The 21718-nt window shown below is 46.7% G+C and overlaps 2 protein-coding genes across 2 annotated transcripts in view; both read left to right on the forward strand.

Annotated features, from left to right (window-relative positions):
- The window catches only part of LOC101128484 (putative killer cell immunoglobulin-like receptor like protein KIR3DP1), a 30762-nt gene extending 28236 nt beyond the window's left edge, over positions 1-2526 (forward strand). Inside the window, 4 exon segments of the mRNA XM_063701654.1 lie at positions 1131-1235; positions 1698-1750; positions 1851-1915; positions 1917-2526. Of these exon segments, the coding sequence (XP_063557724.1) occupies positions 1131-1235; positions 1698-1750; positions 1851-1915; positions 1917-2118 (425 nt within the window). The 3' untranslated portion in view covers positions 2119-2526.
- A 1919-nt stretch (positions 2527-4445) lies between these two features.
- LOC115930123 (killer cell immunoglobulin-like receptor 3DL2) lies at positions 4446-21437 on the forward strand. Its single transcript, XM_055370536.1, has 8 exons — positions 4446-4530; positions 6173-6457; positions 7917-8216; positions 9807-10100; positions 13308-13358; positions 20035-20139; positions 20600-20652; positions 20753-21437. Exons 1-8 carry the CDS (start codon positions 4497-4499, stop codon positions 20960-20962), a joined length of 1332 nt encoding a protein of 443 aa, XP_055226511.1. The 5' UTR covers positions 4446-4496; the 3' UTR covers positions 20963-21437.
- Positions 21438-21718: the final 281 nt, after the last annotated feature.

The following is a 21718-nucleotide window of genomic DNA, read 5'->3' on the forward strand; positions in this document are numbered from 1 at the left end:
TCACTGTTTTTTCCTTTTCTTGGAGAATGTAATTTGTTTGAGTCAAGAGGGTTGTGGATGTAGAAACTGTAAAGTACATTCACTGTGTATCAATCCCCGTCCAGTCTTCCCAGAGAAGACTCTAAACACCTCCCATACTGCACCTGGGGCTGTGCCAATTTCTATCACTCACCGTCACTCCAGGGAGACAGAACACACAGGGAATACATTACATAGGCAGGTTCATTACTTACAGATAAGCAGAGAGTGACAACAGAAACCTTCCTTTCAGGGTGAGCCAGTCTCCCAAGGCTCAGAAAAACTGCTCAGGACACATGGAGTCACTTCATGTTCACTGTAGCTGGGGGAAGCCAGAAAGCAGCCCAGCCTGGGTTTTGTACCCTGGAGCCACAGGAAGCACTCAGCTAAAGCACTGCATGACGTCCTCCTCCAGGAAGAACAGGAAGGCAGCCCAGGCTGTTCTGAGACGTTCCTCCTGATCTCAGGATGTTGCTGTCTTAGCCTATTTTTGTTGCTATAAAAGAAGACTTGAGCCTGGGTATCTTCTAAAGAAAAGAGATGTGTTTGGCTCACTGATCTGCAGGCTGTACTAGAAGCAGGACACCAGCATCTATTTCTGGCTGCGGCCTCAGACTGCTCCCACTCTGACAGAAGAGAAGGGGGTCCTGCATGTGCAGAGACCACAGAGATCACATGGCAAGAGAGGGAGAAAGGGGGTGTGATGGAGCTTCCAAGCTCTTTTTAAGAATCAACTCTCCAGGGTACTAATAGAGGGAGAACTTGCTAACCCCGTCCTCTGGGGACAGCATTAATCTATTCATGATGGATCCACCCCCATGACCAAAACACCCCTCCCAATAGGCACGACCTCCCACACTGGGGATTAAGTTTCAAAGTGGGGTTTGGAGGGGGTCAAACATTGAAACTATAGCAGTTGTATCATCAGCACATTCTATTGTTATTATGAAAACTATAAGGGAGAAAGCAGGAGAAAGCTGGGTCTCCCGCCTCGTGGCTGCTTGTCCTAAACAGGTGTTTTATGTGGTTGCCTGGCAACCAAGAAATGAGAGACAATCCACAAAGAGGAACTGCTATGGTTAGCTTCTTATTGGATTCCCATCTTCCTCCAGGTATCGCCAGACACCTGGATGCTGTGATTAGGACCTCAGTGGCCATCATCCTCTTCACCATCCTCCTCTTCTTTCTCCTTCATCGCTGGTGCTCCAAAAAAAAAAAGTAAGTCTCACGAAGCAGAGGCCAGAGAACTCAGGGCCCTGTGAGGAAGCAGGATGGGAGCACGCAGGTGTGTGTTCCTCACTGGCAGGAAAGTCTCTGGCCCAAGGCAGGAGCCAGAGGCAGAGCTTTCTAGAGAGAGCACCAGACACCCTGCCCCTGCCTTCAGCTCACAGACCATTGCCTGATTGTGAACTGTATCCTCACATCCCCTGCAGCCACTGACATCCAGGAGAAGTTTCCATGACAGGCAGAAAGTGGGAGATAGAATCAATGGGATGGGAACTGACAGCTATTCACGGAGTGGGGTCTTGCACTCAGAGAGATAGAATGTCTGAGTCTGGCTGTTGGCAGCTGAGGTACCTCAGGCACCTATGGCCTCCCTCTGTGTGTTGGTGTCTGTTCATGAAATGGGGACCCAGAAGTGCCCTCCCAGCTGTTTTGATTGCTTCTGTCTCCTACAGATGCTGCTGTAATGAACCAAGAGCCTGCGGGACACAGAACAGTGAACAGGGAGGTAGGTGCTCCTCAGCCCAGCCTCATGGATACAGTCTTATTCCCTAACAGTCCTGAAAAATGGGAACACCCTCCCTCACTCAGCATTTCCCTCTCTCCAGGACTCTGATGAACAAGACCCTCAGGAGGTGACATGCGCAAAGTTGGATCACTGCGTTTTCACACGCAAAAATCACTCGCCCTTCTCAGAGGCCCAAGACACCCCCAACAGATACCAGCATGTACATAGAACTTCCAAAGGCTGAGCCCAGAGCGTTGTCTCCTGCCCATGAGCACCACAGTCAGGCCTTGATGGGATCTTCTAGGGAGACAACAGCCCTGTCTCAAACCCAGCTTGCCAGCTCCAATGTACCAGCAGCTGGAATCTGAAGGCGTGAGTCTCCATCTTAGAGCATCGCTCTTCCTCACACCACAAATCTGGTGCCTGTTTCTTGCTTACAAATGTCTAAGGTCCCCACTGCCTGCTGCAGAGAAAACACACTCCTTTGCTTAGCCCACAATTCTCTATTTTACTCGACCCCTGCCCACCTCTCCAACCTAACTGGCTTACTTCCTAGTCCTACTTGAGGCTGCAATCACACTGAGGAACTCACAATTCCAAACATACAAGAGGCTCCCTCTTAACACGGCACTTAGACACGTGCTGTTTCACCTTACTTGATGCTGTTCCACCTTTCCTCAGACTATTTTTCAGCCTTCTGTCATCAGTAAACTTACAAAATTTTTTTATGATTTCAATGTAGTTCTCTCCTCTTCAAATAAACATGTCTGCCCTCATTCTTTAGGTGACTCTTTCTTTGGCTGAAAGTTTCTGGTGTTATCATTACCATGTCCATATAACCCCATCTGTTCTCCACTGGGTTCTCACCCCTGGACTCGGAGCTTCTGGAAGCAGGGTGGAGCCTCATTTGTCTCTGAGACTCCAATTTCCAACCAAAGATGCAGCACATAGGAGGTTCCAAGGATCGTGAATCAGATGAACAAGTGATATTCTTACTCTCTGCAACCTGGAAAGCTGGCAGAGTCATTCCAAGATGAAACATTGTAGTCATAGGCCTTGTTAGTCTCATCTCCACGGGGACACATATCAACACATCATCTTTCGTACTATAAATATACAGTTGGTCCTCCATATCTGTGGGGTTTACAGGTGTTTATTGAACCAACTATAAATCAAAAATATTCGGAGAAAAAATCCACAAACTTTCAAAAAGCAAAACTGTGTTGAATGGACACAAATGAAGCTGTGTGTAGGCTGTATCAGGAATTATAAATAATCAAGAGATGGTTTCATGTACACAGGAGGATGTGCATGGGTTATATCCAAATGCTGTGTCATTTCATGTAAGAGGCTTGAGCATCTGCAGATTGTGCTGTCTGAGTGGAGATCCTGAAACCAATCACCCACGAATAGTGAGGGATGACTGTATATAATTTTTATTTCTCAATTTTAAATATAAATAATAAAAAAATACAATAACAAGATAAAACAACAAGTGTTTTATAGTGTGAGAATACGTTTAGATTGATTTTTCTCTATGTGTAACCCTTGGGCCCATGTTATTTATTGAGAAGACATTCTATGCCACCTTAAACCACATGGCAGCCTTTGTCAACTATAAAGGGACTGTGTGTACAGGGATGTATTTTAGACACTGTTTTCTGCTCAGTGGCTCTCTGCGTCCACTCTCCTGAGAATGCTGCATTTTATGCAGCCTTATACAACCCCTAAAATTTGGTAGCTGGAGTCCTCTAGTTTTTTATTATAGGCTATTTGCTATGCTTTTTTTATTTTTCTTGAGGCAGAGTCTCACTCTGTTGCCCAGGCTGGAGTGCAGTGGCACGCTCTCGGCTCACTGCAACCTCCGCCTCCCAGGTTCAAGGGATTCTGTGCCTCAGCCTCTTGAATAGCTGGCATTAGAGGTGCCTGCTACCAGGCATGGCTAATTTTTGTATTTTTAGCAGAGACATGGTTTCACTATATTGGCCAGGCTGGTCTCAAACTCCTGACCTCGGTTGATCACTCACCTCGGCTTCCAAAGTGCTGGGGAAATTGATTTTCTATATGTTACTGGATATTTCTGTAAAATTTAAAATGAGGGAGGCAGAGAGACAGAGAGAGAGCAAACCATGAGCTGGAACTCTGGAATCTTGGGTCATGAGACAAATTCTAGATAAAACTACAAAAATCCAGAATTTACATGTTGTGATTTTTGCTGATAAAGTACAATTCTAAGATTGTAAATAATTGCATAATCCTTCCCTGGGAGTTTAAATCATTTTAACTGGTTCTGCTGTAATACTAGAAATACAAGCATGAACAATTCTAATGGTTTATTAGTCACAATGACTCTGAAAACATTAATAATACCGATTAGATATTTTGCATATTACACAGGAAGAAGAGTTTGAATCTCAGATAAAAACAATAAAAATACATAAAAAGTCTTTCACGTTAGCACAGATTTTAGGCATCTCGTGTTTGGGAGGTTGGATCTGAGATGTGTTTTGAGTTGGTCATGGTGAAGGACACGAGGTGTCAATTCTAGTGAGAACAATTTCCAGGAAGCCGTGTTCCGCTCTTGAGTGAGCACCCACTGGGCCTCATGCAAGGTAGAAAGAGCCTGAGTACGTCAACCTCCCATGATGTGGTCAACATGTAAACTGCATGGGCAGGGCGCCAAATAACATCCTGTGCGCTGCTGGGCTGAGCTGGGCCGCAGCCGCCTGTCTGCACTGGCAGCACCATGTCGCTCATGGTCATCAGCATGGCGTGTGTTGGTGAGTCCTGGAAGGGAATAGAGGGAGGGAGTGCGGGGATGGAGATCTGGGCCCAGAGGTGGAGATATGGGCCTGGAGGTGGAGTTGTGGGCCTGGAGGTAGAGTTATGGGCCTGAAGTGGAGATATGGGCCTGGAGCGGAGATCTGGGCCTGAAGTGGAGATCTGGGCCTGAAGTGGAGATCTGGGCCTGAAGTGGAGATCTGGGCCTGAAGTGGAGATCTGGGCCTGGAGTGGAGATATGGGCCTGGGGTGGAAATATGTGCCTGGGGTGGAGATATGGGCCTGGAGGGGAGATGTGGGCCTGGAGTGGAGATATGGGCCTGGAGTGGAGCGATGAGCCTGCAGTACAGATATGGGCCTGAAGTGGAGATATGGGCCTGGAGTGGAGATGTGGGCCTGGAGGTGGAGATCTGGGCCTGAAGTGGAGATATGGGCCTGGGGTGGAGATACAGGCCTGGAGCAGACATACAAGCCTGGAAGCAGATATGGGCCTGGAGAGGCGATAGAAGCCTGGAGTGGATATATGAGCCTGGAGTTGAGATAGGAGCCTGGAGTGGAGATATGGGCCTGGAGTGGACTTATCAGCCTGGAGATGAGATATGGGCCTGGAGTGGAGATACGGACCTGGAGTGGAGATCTGGGCCTGTTGTGTAGATCTAGGCCTGGAGGTAGAGATCTGGGCCTGGAGGCTGAGTCTCTGCACAGCCCAGATCCTTGTTCCTGGGGGCAGGTAGGCAGCGAGGGTGAGTTTACCTTCAGCCCAGCAAGGGCCTGGCTGCCAAGACGCACAGCCCAGTGGGGGCAGCAGGGTGCCCTGGTTTGCCTGCAGATGGATCCTCCATCATGATCTTTCTTTCCAGGGTTCTTCTTGGTCCAGAGGGCCTGTCCACACATGGGTGAGTCCTTCCCCAAACCTTAGGGTGTCATCTCCCCACATAAGAGGATTTTCCTGAAATGGGAGGGAAGTCCTGTCAGGGAGTCTCTCATACACTAGGAAGAGGTGACCCTCTGATGCTCGGCCCACAGTTCTGACCTCGCCCTCCCCGGCCTTTCTTTCCCTTTCCTGAGTCAAGCTCTGTGAAGACTGGGGTGAGACTGGAGTGCTCCAAGCTGGGTGTGCAGGGAAGAAGTGGTGTCAGCAGCAGAGAAAGAGAGGGAAGCAGTGCTAGGAACAGCAGGTCCTCTGAGGACAAAGGTGTAACTCACACCCTCCAGGGTTTCCGTGACGGTAGGGGCTGCAGTGTGGCTGCTGTCATTCTACCAGAAGAGGTGGGGAAACCACAGTCATGGCCCTGACATTCCAAATCCTCTGATGGGGGCTCAGTTCATGAATTGGCTGATATTCCATTCACATAGGACTTGCCCTCCATGTCATGTCTACTTTGTGTTGTTTTATGTGAGTAATTTTGCAGTATTAAAATCTAGTAAGAGTCACTTATTCAGCACTTACTTAAAGTTCTCAGCTGACACTTTTGTTGTAGGGAGATGCCATGTCTATGCGGGATGGGTCCTTCCCATAGCCCTGGGCACCCAGGTGTGGTAGGAGCCTTAGAAAGTGGAAATGGGAGAATCTTCTGAGCACAGGGAGGGAGGGGCGGCTCCATGTCCTCCTCTCTAAGGCAGTGCCTCCTTCTCCCCCAGGTGGTCAGGACAAGCCCTTCCTGTCTGCCCAGCCCAGTGCTATGGTGCCTCGAGGAGGACACGTGACTCTTCGGTGTCACTATCGTGGTGGGTTTAACAATTTCACTCTGTACAAAGAAGACAGAATCCAAGTTCCCATCTTCCACGGCAGAATATTCCAGGGGAGCTTCGTCATGGGCCCTGTGACCCCAGCACATGCAGGGACCTACAGATGTCGGGGTTCACGCCCACACTCCCCCACTAGGTGGTCGGCACCCAGCAACCCCCTGGTGATCATGGTCACAGGTCAGAGGTTTTCTGTCTGGGCTTCTCACTGTCCCACCTCCTGAATCCCAGAGCTTCTGGTGGGGGTGTCTGTCAGGGTCCCATCATCCAGGCCCTGACTGCATTTGGGGTCAAGGGGGATTGAATACAGGGGAAATGGGTGCTGTGGTGGAAAGAATAACTGTCCCCAATGATGGCTACATTGTAATCCCTGGAGCCTGTCACTATTTATGTTACAGGACAGGGGACTGAAGGGGAAGGTGGAACTCAGGTTGTTGATGAGTTGACCTTGAGATGGGGAGACAGCCTGGACTGTCCCGCTGGGCTCAGTGTAATCACAAGGGTCCACATGAGAGGAGGAGGAGAGGGGATGGGGATTAGAGCAGTGTAGTGGGAGGGAGACGCTATCAGCCACTGCAGGCTTTGAAGGTGGAGGAAGGCCACTAGTCACAGAATGCAGGTGGCCCCTAAGAGCTGGAGAAGTCAAGAGAACTGATTCGCTGAGTCTCCAGAGGGAACGCAGCCCTCTAGATGCCTTGATTTCAGCGCAGGGAGAACTGGATCCAATTTCTGTCTCGAGTGGAAGGGGTCAGTGTGTTCTCTCCTGCTGCCGTGTTTGTGATAATTTTCTGCAGCAGCAACAGGAAACCAACACAGGAGCCCAGGTCAAGGACAAGTTAGGAAACCAAACAAGGATAGCCGGGCATGATGGTGGGCACGAGTAATCCAACGACTGGGGAGGCTGAGGCAAGAAAATCACTTGAACCGGGGAGGCAGAGGTTTCAGTGAGCCAAGACCACACCACTACACTCCAGCCTGGGTGAAAAAGTGACTGTCTCAAAAATAAATTAATTAATCAATTAATTAAAGAAACCAAACAAGGAGAAGGTTGGCTACCCTGAGATCAGGAAGGGCAGGATGCTGATGCCACCACCAGGCTCTATCCACATAGGAAGGGGTTGATGCTCCAGGAACCAGCACCGGGGCCACCCTGTGGAAGCTGGGGCCATGGAGAAGGCACAGACATGGCAGGAGAGGCTCCCAATCCCCATCAGGAACAGGGTGTGTGGACACTGATGTCTGCCTTACTGATGAGTTGATACCTCCTGCCAGAGACTCCAATTTGTTCAAAAGAGATTGATTCAGGCTGCTAAGAACCTAGACATGCAGCCTGTCCTCTTCCACCCCTACATAGACAGCAGGAAACAGATTAGTGGGAAACAGATACAACAGCCCAAGAGATGAGGCTCTCTTCACAGTGGGAAGGGAGTCAGGGGCTACTGGAGACAGAGGGACAGAGAAGAGGGAGGAAGACAGATGGAGGGACCTGCACCAGGGGATATGGGCACAGAAAAGACATGGAGATGCAGACAGGGAGAAGAGAGACAGACACCGGGGAGGGGAACCCTCACTCATTCCAGGTGCCATGGATGGGATGATAAAGAGAGATGCCTTCTAAACTCACAACCTCTCTTCCTAGGAGTCCACAGAAAACCTTCCCTCCTGGCCCTCCCAGGTCACCTGGTGAAATCAGAAGAGACAGTCATCCTGCAATGTTGGTCAGATGTCATGTTTGAGCACTTCCTTCTGCACAGAGAGGGGAAGGTTGAGGACACTTTGCGCCTCATTGGAGAGCTCCATGATGGGGTCTTCAAGGCCAACTTCTCCATCGGTCCCATGACGCATGTCCTTGCAGGGACCTACAGATGCTACGGTTCTGTTCCTCACTTCCGCTATCAGTTGTCAGCTCCCAGTGACCTTCTGGACATCGTGATCACAGGTGAGAGTGTCTGGACATTCTTCTGATTGTCATTGGGACACAGAGTGAATGATCCAGGACTTGGAACCCACAGGTGGTTGTAAGGAAGATGAGCTTGGTATTCTTATGGAGAGAGACTGACTTGGTGAGGTCTGTACCAACAGAGAAAGAGAAACAGGAGACACAAGTACAGACCAGGTGTCATAACAGAGGACAGACACAGGGGCCATACGGGGAAGTAGAAAAGAGAGAAAGAGGTAAAGGAGACAGACAGACAGACATGTCCCAGAGAGAAGTGTCCTTCCATGCTGACTTTGCTCAGACAACTGGCACAGGTTAGAAGCTTCATTTCTGTTTTACCTCCACAAAGTGTTTCTACGAGGAGAACCCGAGGACACCCATATTTCTGACCTGAGTTGGGCCCTGTGGCCTCAGGCCTTGTGGCATCTACAGATGCCGTGTTTATTCTGACACCTCTGCCTTCCATGCAGTGGAGCCGTAATTGTCCCAGGATATCATGGCCCCAGAACACCAACCCCTATATACTGTGTGTACTTGGGGTCCCCAGACTAGATTCTGACGCTCATATTCCAAATAATCCTACATATAATAGGATTACTGAGAGACACAGAGAAAAATCAGGGATGTCAAAAAGCAAAGGCATAAACACACAGAGAATGAGCCAGAAGAAGGGGATTGAGAGACTCACAGACACATAAAAAGAAAGAAAAGAGGGCAGAGTGGAGAGAATAATGGAAGGGAGGAGAGAAAAGCCCCAAAATCAGAACCCTGAGGGAGGGGCACAAAGACAGAGAAAGATAAAGATGTGGGGATGGATTGCAGAGATTCCAAATAGAATGAGAGAGACTGAGAGGCAGAGAAAAGGAGATGGAGAGAGACAGATGATAGATGGATAGATAGATACAGATAGATGATAAATAGGTAGATGATAGATAATGGATAGGTTATAGATACATAGATGATGATTGATAGATGATACATAGAGATGATGATGATGATGATGAAGATAGATAGATAGATAGATAGATAGATAACACATAGATAGATATATAGATACATAGATGATACATAGATAGAGACAGAGAGGCAGACAGATAGGTAATAGAGAGAGAGATAGATGGTACATAGATATAGATAATACATAGGTGATTGATGGATAGACAGATAGACAATTGATAGATAAATGATACATAGATACAGATGACAGATAATTTGTAGATAGACACAAAATAGATGATAGATGATAGATAGATAATAGATAGAAATATGCAGAAAGTTATGAACAAGACAGAAAGTGAGAGACTCAGATTATAGAAAAAGGAAGATCAAGTCAACCAATCCAAGGAGGGTCAGAGAGAATAAAACAATCCAAAAAGGGAAAGCATACCTAGGGGTGGGGAAGTGAGGTCAGAGACCTAGAGAGACAGAGAAGGTGGAAGGAGGAAATAGACATGAAGAGACATGGGGTGGAGGGTGAGAGAGAGAGAGAGCATTAGGCCATAGAGCAGAGGAGTGAGTTCTCAGCTCAGGTGGGAGGGGAGCTGTCACAAGCAAGAACATCCCTGAGGAAACTGCCTCTTCTCCTTCCAGGTCTATATGAGAAACCTTCTCTCTCAGCCCAGCCGGGCCCCACAGTTCAGGCAGGAGAGAGCGTGACCTTGTCCTGCAGCTCCCGGAGCTCCTTTCACATGTACCATCTATCCAGGGAGGGGGGAGCCCGTGAACGTAGGCTCCCTGCAGTGCGCAAGGTCAACAGAACATTCCAGGCTGACTTTCCTCTGGGCCCTGCCACCCACAGAGGGACCTACAGATGCTTCGGCTCTTTCCGTGGCCTGCCCTATGTGTGGTCAAACTCAAGTGACCCACTGCTTGTTTCTGTCACAGGTGAGGAAAACCCGTGTCTGTCCCATGTCTTATGATCCTAGAGCCATAGCTGAGGAACTTCCTGCCGATGATGGAGAGAAGCATGGACAGATGCAGAGAGAACATGAAGACTGGGTGTGAGGGAGGGATCAGGGCACAAGATGGCAGACAGGGCACCTCCAAACCCTCCTGCCTGGCCTGCATGGAGGCCCATGGTCAGGGCTCCAGGCACCCAGGCAGATGGAGAAAGCAGTCAGGAGAGACCCAGAGAAGGGGAGACTGGGCTCAGTTTGGGGAGAGCAGAGGTTCCCTCAGCCCCTCAACCTTACCCATTTCCCAGAAGCCCATCATGGCCTCTCACCCACACAGAGAGATGTCATCACCAGCAACCCCTACACTCTTTTCTTTTCATTTTCAAAAATATTTATTGAGGTTAAGTGTAACTATATAATTTACCACCTTTCCCATTTTTAAAAGTAAAATCTAGTGGTCATAAATACCTTTATATGCTGGGTGTGGTGGTTCACGGTTGTAATCTCGGCGCTTTGAGAGGCCAAGAAAGGTGGATCATTTAAGATCGGGGACTCAAGATCAGGGACTCGAGATCAGCCTGGCCAACATGCTGGAAATTCATCTTTACTAAACAGACAAGAAAAATTAGCCAAGCATGCCGGCATGCACCTGTAGTCCTAGCTACTTGGGAGGCTGAGGCAGGAGAAGCACTTAAACCCAGGAGGCAGAGGTTGCGCTGAGCCGAGATCATGCCACTGCACAGCAGCCTGGGAGACAGAGAGAGACTCTGTTTCTAAATAAATACATACATCTATATTCTTTTTTTTGTTACCCTCCACCCTTCCCTTCCTGGCCTCTAGTATCCACCATTCTATTCTCTAGCTTCATGAGATCCACCTTTTATCTCCTGCATGTGGGTGAGAAATGGGAATCTTTGTAATGACCTCCAGTTCCATCCATGTGGCTGCAAATGACAGGATGTTATTCTTTCTATGGATGAGTAGTCTCCACCGTGTGTGTGTACCACAGTTCTCTATCCATTCACCCACTGATGGGCAGGTAGGTTGACTCCACTTCTTGGCTGCTGTGAACAGTGCTGGAACAGTCATATGAGTGCAGATATCACTTCGATACACTGATGTCCTTTCCTTTGTATATAAACCCAGTAGTGAAATTGCTGGATACTATGAAAGTTCTCTTTTTTTTTTTTTTTCTTTTTTGAGAAAGAGTTTCCCTCCTTAGTCCATGCTGGAGTCAAAGTGGTGAGATCTTGGCTCATTGCAACCTCTGCCTCCTAGGTTCAAACGATTGTCCTGACTCAGCCTCCCTAGTAGCTGTGATTACAGGTGCATGCCACCATGCCTGGCTAATTTTTGTATTTTTTAGCACAGACGGGATTTCCCAATTTTGGCCAGGCTGCTCTCAAACTCCTGACCTCAAGTGAGGTGCCTGCCTCGGTTTTCCAAAGTGCTGAAATTACAGGCATAAGCCACTATACCCATCCTCTTTTTAGTTTTTTAAAGAATTTCCATACTTTTCTCCATAATAGTTGTACTAATATACACTCCTACCAACAGGGTACCAGGGTTCTCCTTTCTCTACCATCTTGCCAGCACTTGTTTTGCCTGTCTTGCAGATAAAAGCCATTTTATTTTACTTTATTTTATTTTACTTTATTTTATTTTATTTATTTATTTATGTTGAGATGAAGTTTCGCTCATACTCGCTCAGGCTGGAGTGCAATGGTGTGATCTCGGCTCACTGCAACCTCCACCTCCCGGGTTCAAGTGATTCTCCTGCCTCAGCCTCCCGAGTAGCTGGGATTACAGGCATGTGCCACCACGCCTAGCTAATTTTTGTATGTTTAGTAGAGAGGGAGTTTCTCCATGATGGCCAGGCTGGTCTCCCGACCTCAGGTGATCCGCCCACCTCCGTCTCCCAAAGTGCTGGGATTACAGGCGTGAGCCACCGGCCTAAAAGGCATTTTAATGGGATGAGATGAAAACTCATCGCGAGTTCAATTTACATTTCTGTGATGATGAGTGCTGCTGAGCACTCTTTCATATACGTGATCGCCATTTCTATGTTTTGTTTGTGGAGAAATGTCTCCTCATGTCTTTTGCTCATTTTTTAATTAAATTGTTTTATTGAGTTGTTTGAGCTTCTTATATTTCCAGTTATTAATCCCGTCTCAGATGAATAGTTTGCAAATATTTGCTCCTATTTTGTGGGTTGTCTCTTCACTTTCTTGGTTTATCTTTTGTGGTGCAGAAGTTGCTTGGTTTGATGTAATCCTCATGGTCTATTTTTTGCTTTGATTACTTGTGTTTTGAAGGTTTTAAACAAAATGTCTTTCCTCAGACAAATGTCTTCCCCATTATTTTCTTCTACATGTTTCATAGGTTCAGGCCTTAGACTCATGTTCTTAATCCATTTTCATTTGATTTTTGTGTATGGTGACAGGTATAGATGCAGTTTTATTCCTCTGCATGTAGATATCCAGTTTTCCCCACACCATTTATTGAAAAGACTGTCCTTTCCTGATTGTAAGTTCTCGGCACCTTTGTCAAAGTCCATTAAATGGGCTGGGCATGGTGGCTCACACCTGCAATTCCAGCACTTTGGGAGGCCGAGGCGGGTGGATCACCTGAAGCCAGGAGTTCAAGACCAGGCTGGCCAACAGAGTGAAACCTCATCTCTACTAAAAATACAAAAATCAGCTGAGCATGGTGATCAGTGCCTGTAATACCACTACTCGGGAGTTTGAGGCAAGAGAATTGCTTGAATCCAGGAAGTGGAGGTTGCATTGAGCTGAGATTGCACCTCTGCACTCCAGCCTGCATGACAGAGCAAGATTCCATCACACACACACACAAAAAAAGCCATTGGATGTAAATGCATGGATTATATCTGTGTTCTCCATTCTGTTCCATTTTTTATGTGCCTTTCTTTATGCCAGTGTCATGCTGTTTTGCTTACTACAGCTCTGTAACATATTTCTAAGTCAGGTAGTGTGATGCTCCTGTTTTCTCTTTATACCTTCAAGTCTCAAGACAGTGGGCACCGCACACAAAAATTATGGAGAAGAGGATCCCAAGACTCCCAGGGTCCAACATTAGATAACAGAGTGTTGGCCATGAACCAACCTCAAAGATTTCCATTGAGTAGAGGACAAGCACCCTCATTTCCTCACATCTCTCCTGTCCCATGTTCTAGGAAACCCTTCAAGGAGTTGGCCTTCACCCACAGAACCAAGCTCCAAATCTGGTGAGTAAAGGACCCCTCTTATCTCTGCTTTTGGAAACCTGGGGAGGTGGAAGCCTTGGATGCAAGCGTTGGCTCAAACCTCCCAGCTCTGTGAATGAGGGCCTGTCTTCCACCATCTCGGAACTCCAGACACTCCAACAGTGAAAGGGATCTAGGGCACCAAAGGGCTTAGTGAAGTCTCTTAATCTTTAATTTTCTGCAGCTGAGACCTCCTACAAGCTAGAAGAATAATTGCAAATCTGACATCCTTCTCAGGAAAAATGCAGTGTTTTTTCTGCCTGCATTCCTAACTAGAGGACAAATTCCTGGGGGCTTAGAGAGGGAAGGGAAGGGAACATCTGATGAGGGTGGGTGTTTTAGAGAAGTTCCACTTGCCCAGGAATGAATTACTGTTGGTCATGAGGCAACTCTGGCTGACTCAGCAGAGCAAGAGCCTTGCTGTAACAGAGAACAGAGCTCATGCACGCACACTTCGACTCACTGACTCATTCAGCCACGGCCCCATGCTCAGGCTGTGCAGTGTGGAATCTTTTCCTACTGTTGCCATAACAAATTTCCACAAGATTCATGGGTGAAAACAAAACGGTTATTTAATTATATTACAGTGCTGTAGCTCAAAGTATGAAGTGCGTCTCACTGGGCAAAAATCAAGGTGACAGCAAGGCTGCCTTCCCTCTGAAGGTTCCAGGCAAGAATCTGCTTCTCATTTGTCCCAGCTTCTAGAGGCTCCCACATTCCTTGGCTCCTGGTCCCCTTCCTCCTTCCTCAAAGCCCACAAAGGCTGGTCACAACTCACATGGCATCACTCAGACCCTTCCTCCTTACCACACCTCTTTCTCTGAATGCTGCTCTCCCTTCTTCCCCTTCTTTTGAAAACCTGGGGATTCTATTGGGTTCACCAAGATGAAAATCCATCATAATCTCCCGGAAATCATCCAGGATACCCTCCTTTTAAGTTCAGCTGATTAGCAACCATAATTCCATCTGCAATCTTCATTCCTTCTTCCATGTAAAATAACATATTCGCAAGCTATGGAGGCTAGGACAGGGACATTTTTGGGGTGGGACAGCATTCTCCTGCCTTCCACAAACAGTGAACAAGATGCATTTGGCCTCTGCTCTTGGGACACTGATATTGCAGATGGTTAAATGGGAGGGCAGAAAATGTATGCACAAGTGGACCAATAAATGAATGATCCATTGGGAAGCATCTGTGCATGAAATCTATTTATTTATGTATTTACCTACTTGTTTATTGAGACGGAGTCTTGCTCTGTCATCCAGGCTAGAGTGCAGTGGCATGATCTCGGCTTACTGCAACCTCCACCTCCTGGGCTGAACTGATCTCCTCCCTCAGCCTCTCCAGTAGCTGGGATTACAGACCACAACCACCACGCCCGGCTAACTCTTTTTGCATATTTTCTGTAGAGAGGATGTTTCACCATGTTGGCCAGGCTGGTTTCAAATTCCCAACCTCAAGTGATTCAATAGCCTCTGCCTCCCAACCCGCTGGGGTAAGAGGCATGAGCCACGGGTCCAAGCCAAATTTTCAAATCAATAATAGATAATGCTGAGTGTATTATTTCAGGTGACAGAGAAGGTCTCACTAATCAGATATTTGTGACATTAATGAAAAACATGGATTGAACCCCTGAAAGATTGGTGGAAGGATTTTCCACACACAGCTGTCAGCCGTGAAGGCACAAAGGTGAAAACAATCTGATGTGGAAGGAAGAGGCTCTGCCTGAAATGCTGGGAATGACGTGGGGAGAATGACAAGACGACTGTGGAGAGACGGAGAGCACACTGGGTACACAGGAAACTCAGGAGGAACAAGGAGTGTGTGTTTGATATTCACAGCCCTTGGATTCACCTCAGGGTAACCAGGAATCCCTACATGATTAATAGTGACTGACATGAAAATAAGGGAGGCCCAGGTGCATAACTGGAATCTAGGAGATCGTGGAAAAGACAATTCCCGCCCCACTGGTGAAATGTGGTGCTGATTTAGACCCTAAGTGGATGAAGCAGATGGATATAAGATATGCTTGTGAGGTAGAATCATTGGCTGGAAAGGCTTGCTGGGTTTGATTTTTCCTGGTAGTTTAATCCTCGCTTCACTAACTTACTTCTGAGATTTATTTCTCCTGCATCTAAATCAATACCTGGCAGAGGAGGGATAGCTAGATGAGGGGTGGTGCAAATGAAGGGACCTAGTATAGCATAATATACAAGGCTGTGAACGGTGGCTCACGCCTGTAACCCAGCACTTCAGGAGGCCAACGCGGGTGGATTACATGAAGTCAGGAGTTCGAGACCAGCCTGGCCAACATGGAGAAACCCTATCTCTACTAAAAATACAAAAATTAAGCAGGCATGATGGTGGTGCATGACTGTAATCCCAGCTACTCTGGAGGAGGAAGCAGGAGAATGACTTCAGCCCTGGAGGCAGAGGTTGCAGTGAGTGGAGATTGCATCACTGCACACCAGCCTGGGTGACACAGGGATAATCTGTCTCAAAAAATAAAAATAAAAAATACATAAATATAATATAATATACACAAATGATGCAGGCACCTGAATTCCAATCATCATTTTTCTATTTCTCTATAATTACTTCTTTGATCCTTTATCTTATCCATTAGAAAATCAGCCTAAAACCTCTTCCGTATTTGGCTTTCTGTGAACATGAGATCATATGGAAAATATGAAAGCCCCCTGAACCCACCAGCACAGGCCCTGAAATAGGGAAAGTGCTCTGTTCATCACAAGAAACTTTCCCCCTCACCCAAATCCCCCACCTCACCCCTACTTCCAATCACCTGTGGAGATACAGATAGATCATGGGGAGGTAAATGCTAATACTCCTTGGAATGAGTTCAGATCTTGGAATCAGAGATCAGCACCAGCACTAGCTCCTGCTCCCCTTTCCTACTAATTCACAGGAGGACAAGTGGTTTTGAAGCAATAGATGGTGGAGGGGGTGGTCTTTCCCCCAGCCTCTCAGGTGGAACAGCAGCCTAACGTGTGTCTCCCGAGATCACAAAGAGTAGCACGTTTCACACGGGCTTCAACACTATTTCCTGGCTGTTTGACATAAGAGAATTCTACTTTGCTTTTTTGATCTTGATTTCACTTTTGTGTCCTTTTCTTGGAGAATGTAATTTGAGTCAAGAGGGTTGTGGATGTAGAAACTGTAAAGCACATTCACTGTGTATCAGTCCCAGTCCAGTCTTCCCAGAGAAGACTCTAAACACCTCCTGGACTGCACCTGGGCCTATGCCAATTCCTATCACTCACCGTCACTCCAGGGAGACAGAACACACAGAGAATACATTACACAGGAAGGTTCATTACTAACAGATAAGCAGCGAGTGACAACAGAAGCCTATATTTCAATGTGAGCCAGTCCCTCAAGGCTCAGAAAAGCTGCTCGGGACATATGGAGTCACCTCATTTGCAGTGTATCTGGGGGAAGCCAGAAAATAGCCCATCCTGGGTTTTGTACCCTGGAGCAACAGGAAGCACTCAGCTAAAGCACTGCATGACGTCCTCCTCCAGGAAGAACAGGAAGACAGCCCAGGCTGTTCTGAGACATTCCTCCTGATCTCAGGACGTTGCTGTCTTAGTCCATTTTTGTTGCTCTAAAGGAACACTTGAGCCTGGGTAACTTCTTTTGTGTGTGTGTGTGTGTGTGTGTGTAGTGCTTCTGATGAGCTTTTTTTTTTTAAATTTTATTATTATTATACTTTAAGTTTTAGGGTAGATGTGCACAATGTGCAGGTTAGTTACATATGTATACATGTGCCATGATGGTGTGCTGCACCCATCAACTCGTCATTTAGCATTAGGTATATCTCCTAATGCTATCCCTCCCGCCTCCCCCCACCCCACAACAGTCCCCAGAGTGTGATGTTCCCCTTCCTGTGTCCATGTGTTCTCATTGTTCAGTTCCCACCTATGAGTGAGAACATGCAGTGTTTGGATTTTTGCCTTGTGATAGTTTACTGAGAATGATGATTTCCAATTTCATCCATGTCCCTACAAAGGACATGAACTCATCATTTTTTATGGCTGCATAGTATTCCATGGTGTATATGTGCCACATTTTCTTCATCCAGTCTATCATTGTTGGACATTTGGGTTGGTTCCAAGTCTTTGCTATTGTGAATAGTGCCGCAATAAACATACGTGTGCATGTGTCTTTATAGCAGCATGATTTATAGTCCTTTGGGTATATACCCAGTAATGGGATGGCTGGGTCAAATGGTATTTCAAGCTCTAGATCCCTGAGGAATTGCCACACTGACTTCCACAATGGTTGAACTAGTTTACAGTCCCACCAACAGTGTAAAAGCATTCCTATTTCTCCACATCCTCTCCAGCACCTGTTGTTTCCTGACTTTTTAATGATTGCCATTCTAACTGGTGTGAGATGGTATCTCATTGTGGTTTTGATTTGCATTTCTCTGATGGCCAGTCATGGTGAGCATTTTTTCATGTGTTTTTTGGCTGCATAAATGTCTTCTTTTGAGAAGTGTCTGTTCATGTCCTTTGCCCACTTTTTGATAGGGTTGTTTGTTTTTTTCTTGTAAATTTGTTTGGGTTCATTGTAGATTCTGGATATTAGCCCTTTGTCAGATGAGTAGGTTGTGAAAATTTTCTCCCATTTTGTAGGTTGTCTGTTCACTCTGATGGTAGTTTCTTTTGCTGTGCAGAAGCTCTTTCGTTTAATTAGATCCCATTTGTCAATTTTGGCTTTTGTTGCCATTGCTTTTGGTGTTTTAGACATGAAGTCCTTGTCCATGCCTATGTCTTGAATGGTAATGCCTAGGTTTTCTTCTAGGGTTTTTATGGTTTTAGGTCTAACATGTAAGTCTTTAATCCATCTTGAATTAATTTTTGTATAAGGTGTAAGGAAGGGATCCAGTTTCAGCTTTCTACCTATGGCTAGCCAGTTTTCCCAGCACCATTTATTAAATAGGGAATCCTTTCCCCATTGCTTGTTTTTCTCAGGTTTGTCAAAGATCAGATAGTTGTAGATATGTGGCATTATTTCTGAGGGCTCTATTCTGTTCCATTTATCTATATCTGTGTTTTGGTACCAGTACCATGCTGTTTTGGTTACTGTAGCCTTGTAGTATAGTTTGAAGTCAGGCAGCATGATGCCTCCAGCTTTGTTCTTTTGGCTTAGGATTGACTTGGCGATGCTGGCTCTTTTTTGGTTCCATATGAACTTTAAGGTAGTTTTTTCCAATTCTGTGAAGAAAGTCATTGGTAGCTTGATGGGGATGGCATTGAATCTATAAATTACCTTGGGCAGTATGGTCATTTTCACGATATTGATTCTTCCTACCCATGAGCATGGAATGTTCTTCCATTTCTTTGTATCCTCTTTTCTTTCATTGAGCAGTGGTTTGTAGTTCTCCTTGAAGAGGTCCTTCACATCCCTTGTAAGTTGGAATCCTAGGTATTTTATTCTTTTTGAAGCAATTGTGAATGGGAGTTCACTCATGATTTGGCTCTCTGTTTGTCTGTTATTGGTGTATAAGAATGCTTGTGATTTTTGTACATTGATTTTGTATCCTGAGACTTTGTAGAAGTTGCTTATCAGCTTAAGGAGATTTTGGGCTGAGACAATGGGGTTTTCTAGATATACAATCATGTCATCTGCAAACAGGGACAATTTGACTTCCTCTTTTCCTAATTGAATACCCTTTATTTCCTTCTCCTGCCTAATTGCCCTGGCCAGAACTTCCAACGTATGTTGAATAGGAGTGGTGAGAGATGGCATCCCTGTCTTGTGCCAGTTTTCAAAGGGACTGTTTCCAGTTTTTGCCCATTCAGTATGATACTGGCTGTGGGTTTGTCATAGATGGCTCTTATTATTTTGAGATATGTCCCATCAACACCTAATTTATTGAGAGTTTTTAGCATGAAGGGTTGTTGAATTTTGTCAAAGGCCTTTTCTGCATCTATTGAGATAATCGTGTGGTTTTTGTCTTTGGTTCTGTTTATATGATGGATTACATTTATTGATTTGCATATATTGAACAGCCTTGCATCCCAGAGCCTGGGTAACTTCTAGAGAAAACAGATTTGTTTGCCTCACAGTTCTGCAGGCTGTACTGGAAGCATGGCACCAGCATCTGTTTCCTGTGACGGCCTCAGGCTGCTCCCACTCTGGGAGAAGGGAAGGAGGGTCTGTCTGTGCAGAGACCACAGAGATCACACGGCAAGAGAGGGAGCAAGGGGGAGGGCAAGCGATGGAGCTTCCAAGCTCTTTTTAACAACCAGCTCTCCGGGAACTAATAGAGGGGGAACTTGCTAACCCCGTCATGTGGGGCAGCATTAATCTATTCATGATGGATCCACCTCCACGACTCAAACACCTTCCCATAGGCCCAAACTTCCACACTGGGGATTAAATTTCAATATTTCAGTGTGAGGTTTCAAATGGTCAAACATCTAAACTAAAGCAGCTGTATCCTCAGCACATTCTATGATTTCTATGGGAGCTGTAACTGAGAAAGCAGGAGAAAGCTGGGTCTCCCGCCATCAGGCTTCTTGTCCTAAGGAGATGTTCCATGTGGTTACCTGTCAATCAAGAAATGAGACAATCCATAAAGAGGAACTGCTATGATTAGCTTCTTATTGGATTCCCATCTTCCTCCAGGTATCGCCAGACACCTGCATGTTCTGATTGGGACCTCAGTGGTCATCTTCCTCTTCATCCTCCTCCTCTTCTTTCTCCTTTATCGCTGGTGCTCCAACAAAAAGAGTAAGTCTCATGAAGCAGAGGCCAGAGAGCTCAGGGCCATGTGGGGAAGCAGGATGGGAGCAGGCACGTGTGTGTTCCTCACTGGCAGGATGGTCCCTGGCCCAAGGCAGGAGCCACAGAGGCAGGGCTTTCTAGAGAAAGCACCAGACACCCTGCCCCTGCCTTCAGCTCACAGACCATTGCCTGGTTGTGAACTGTATCCTCACATCCCCTGCAGCCACTGACATCCAGAAGGTTCCATGACAGGCAGAAAGTGGGAGACAGAATCAATGGGATGCCAATTGAGAGCACTTCATGGGATGGGGTCTTGAACTCAGAGAGATAGAATGTCTGAGTCTGGATGTTGGCAGCTGAAGAGCCTCAGGCACCTACAGCCTCCCCCTGTAGGTTGGTGTCTGCCCATGAAATGAGGACCCAGAAGGGCCCTCCGAGCGGTTTTGATGACTTCCGTCTCCTACAGATGCTGCTGTAACGGATCAAGAGCCTGCGGGGGACAGAACAGTGAATAGGCAGGTAGGTCCTCCTTGGCCCAGCCTCACGGATAGAGTCTTATTCCCTAATAGTCCTGAAAAATGTGAGCACCCTCCGTCACTCAGCATTTCCCTCTCTCCAGGACTCTGATGAACAAGACCCTCAGGAGGTGACATACGCACAGTTGGATCACTGCGTTTTCATACAGAGAAAAATCAGTCGCCCTTCTCAGAGGCCCAAGACACCCCCAACAGATACCAGCGTGTACACGGAACTTCCAAATGCTGAGCCCAGATCCAAAGTTGTCTCCTGCCCACGAGCACCACAGTCAGGCCCTGAGGGGATCTTCTAGGGAGACAACAGCCCTGTCTCAAAACCGGGTTGCCAGCTCCCATGTACCAGCAGCTGGAATCTGAAGGCTTCAGTCTTCATCTTAGGGCATCGCTCTTCCTCACACCACAAATCTGAACATGCCTCTCTCTTGCTTACAAATGCCTAAGGTCGCCACTGCCTGCTGCAGAGAAAACAGACTCCTTTGCTTAGCCCACAAGTATCTATTTCACTTGACCCCTGCCCACCTCTCCAACCTAACTGGCTTACTTCCTAGTCTACTTGAGGCTGCAATCACACTGAGGAACTCACAATTCCAAACATACAAGAGGCTCCCTCTTAACACGGCACTTACACACTTGCTGTTCCACCTTCCCTCATGCTGTTCCACCTCCTCTCAGACTATCTTTCAGCCTTCTGTCATCAGTAAAATTTATAAATTTTTTTTATAACTTCAATGTAGCTCTCTCCTCTTCAAATAAACATGTCTGCCCTCATGGTTTTGGTAATGTGACTCTTTATTCACCAAAAGTTTCCAGTGTTATCATTACTATGTTCATATAACCCCATCTGTTCTCCACTGGTTTCTCACCCCTGGACTCTGAGCTTCTGGAAGCAGGGTGGAGCCTCATTTGTCTCTGGGACTCCAATCTCCATCCAAAGGTGCAGCACATAGGAGGTTCCAAGGATCGTGAATCACATGAACAAGTGATATTCTTACTCTCTGCAGACCTGGAAAGCTGGCAGAGTCATTCCACGATGAAACATTTGTAGTCAT

Source organism: Gorilla gorilla, chromosome 20 (genome assembly GCF_029281585.2).
Source record: "Gorilla gorilla gorilla isolate KB3781 chromosome 20, NHGRI_mGorGor1-v2.1_pri, whole genome shotgun sequence".
In the NCBI taxonomy this organism is placed as follows: domain Eukaryota; kingdom Metazoa; phylum Chordata; class Mammalia; order Primates; family Hominidae; genus Gorilla; species Gorilla gorilla.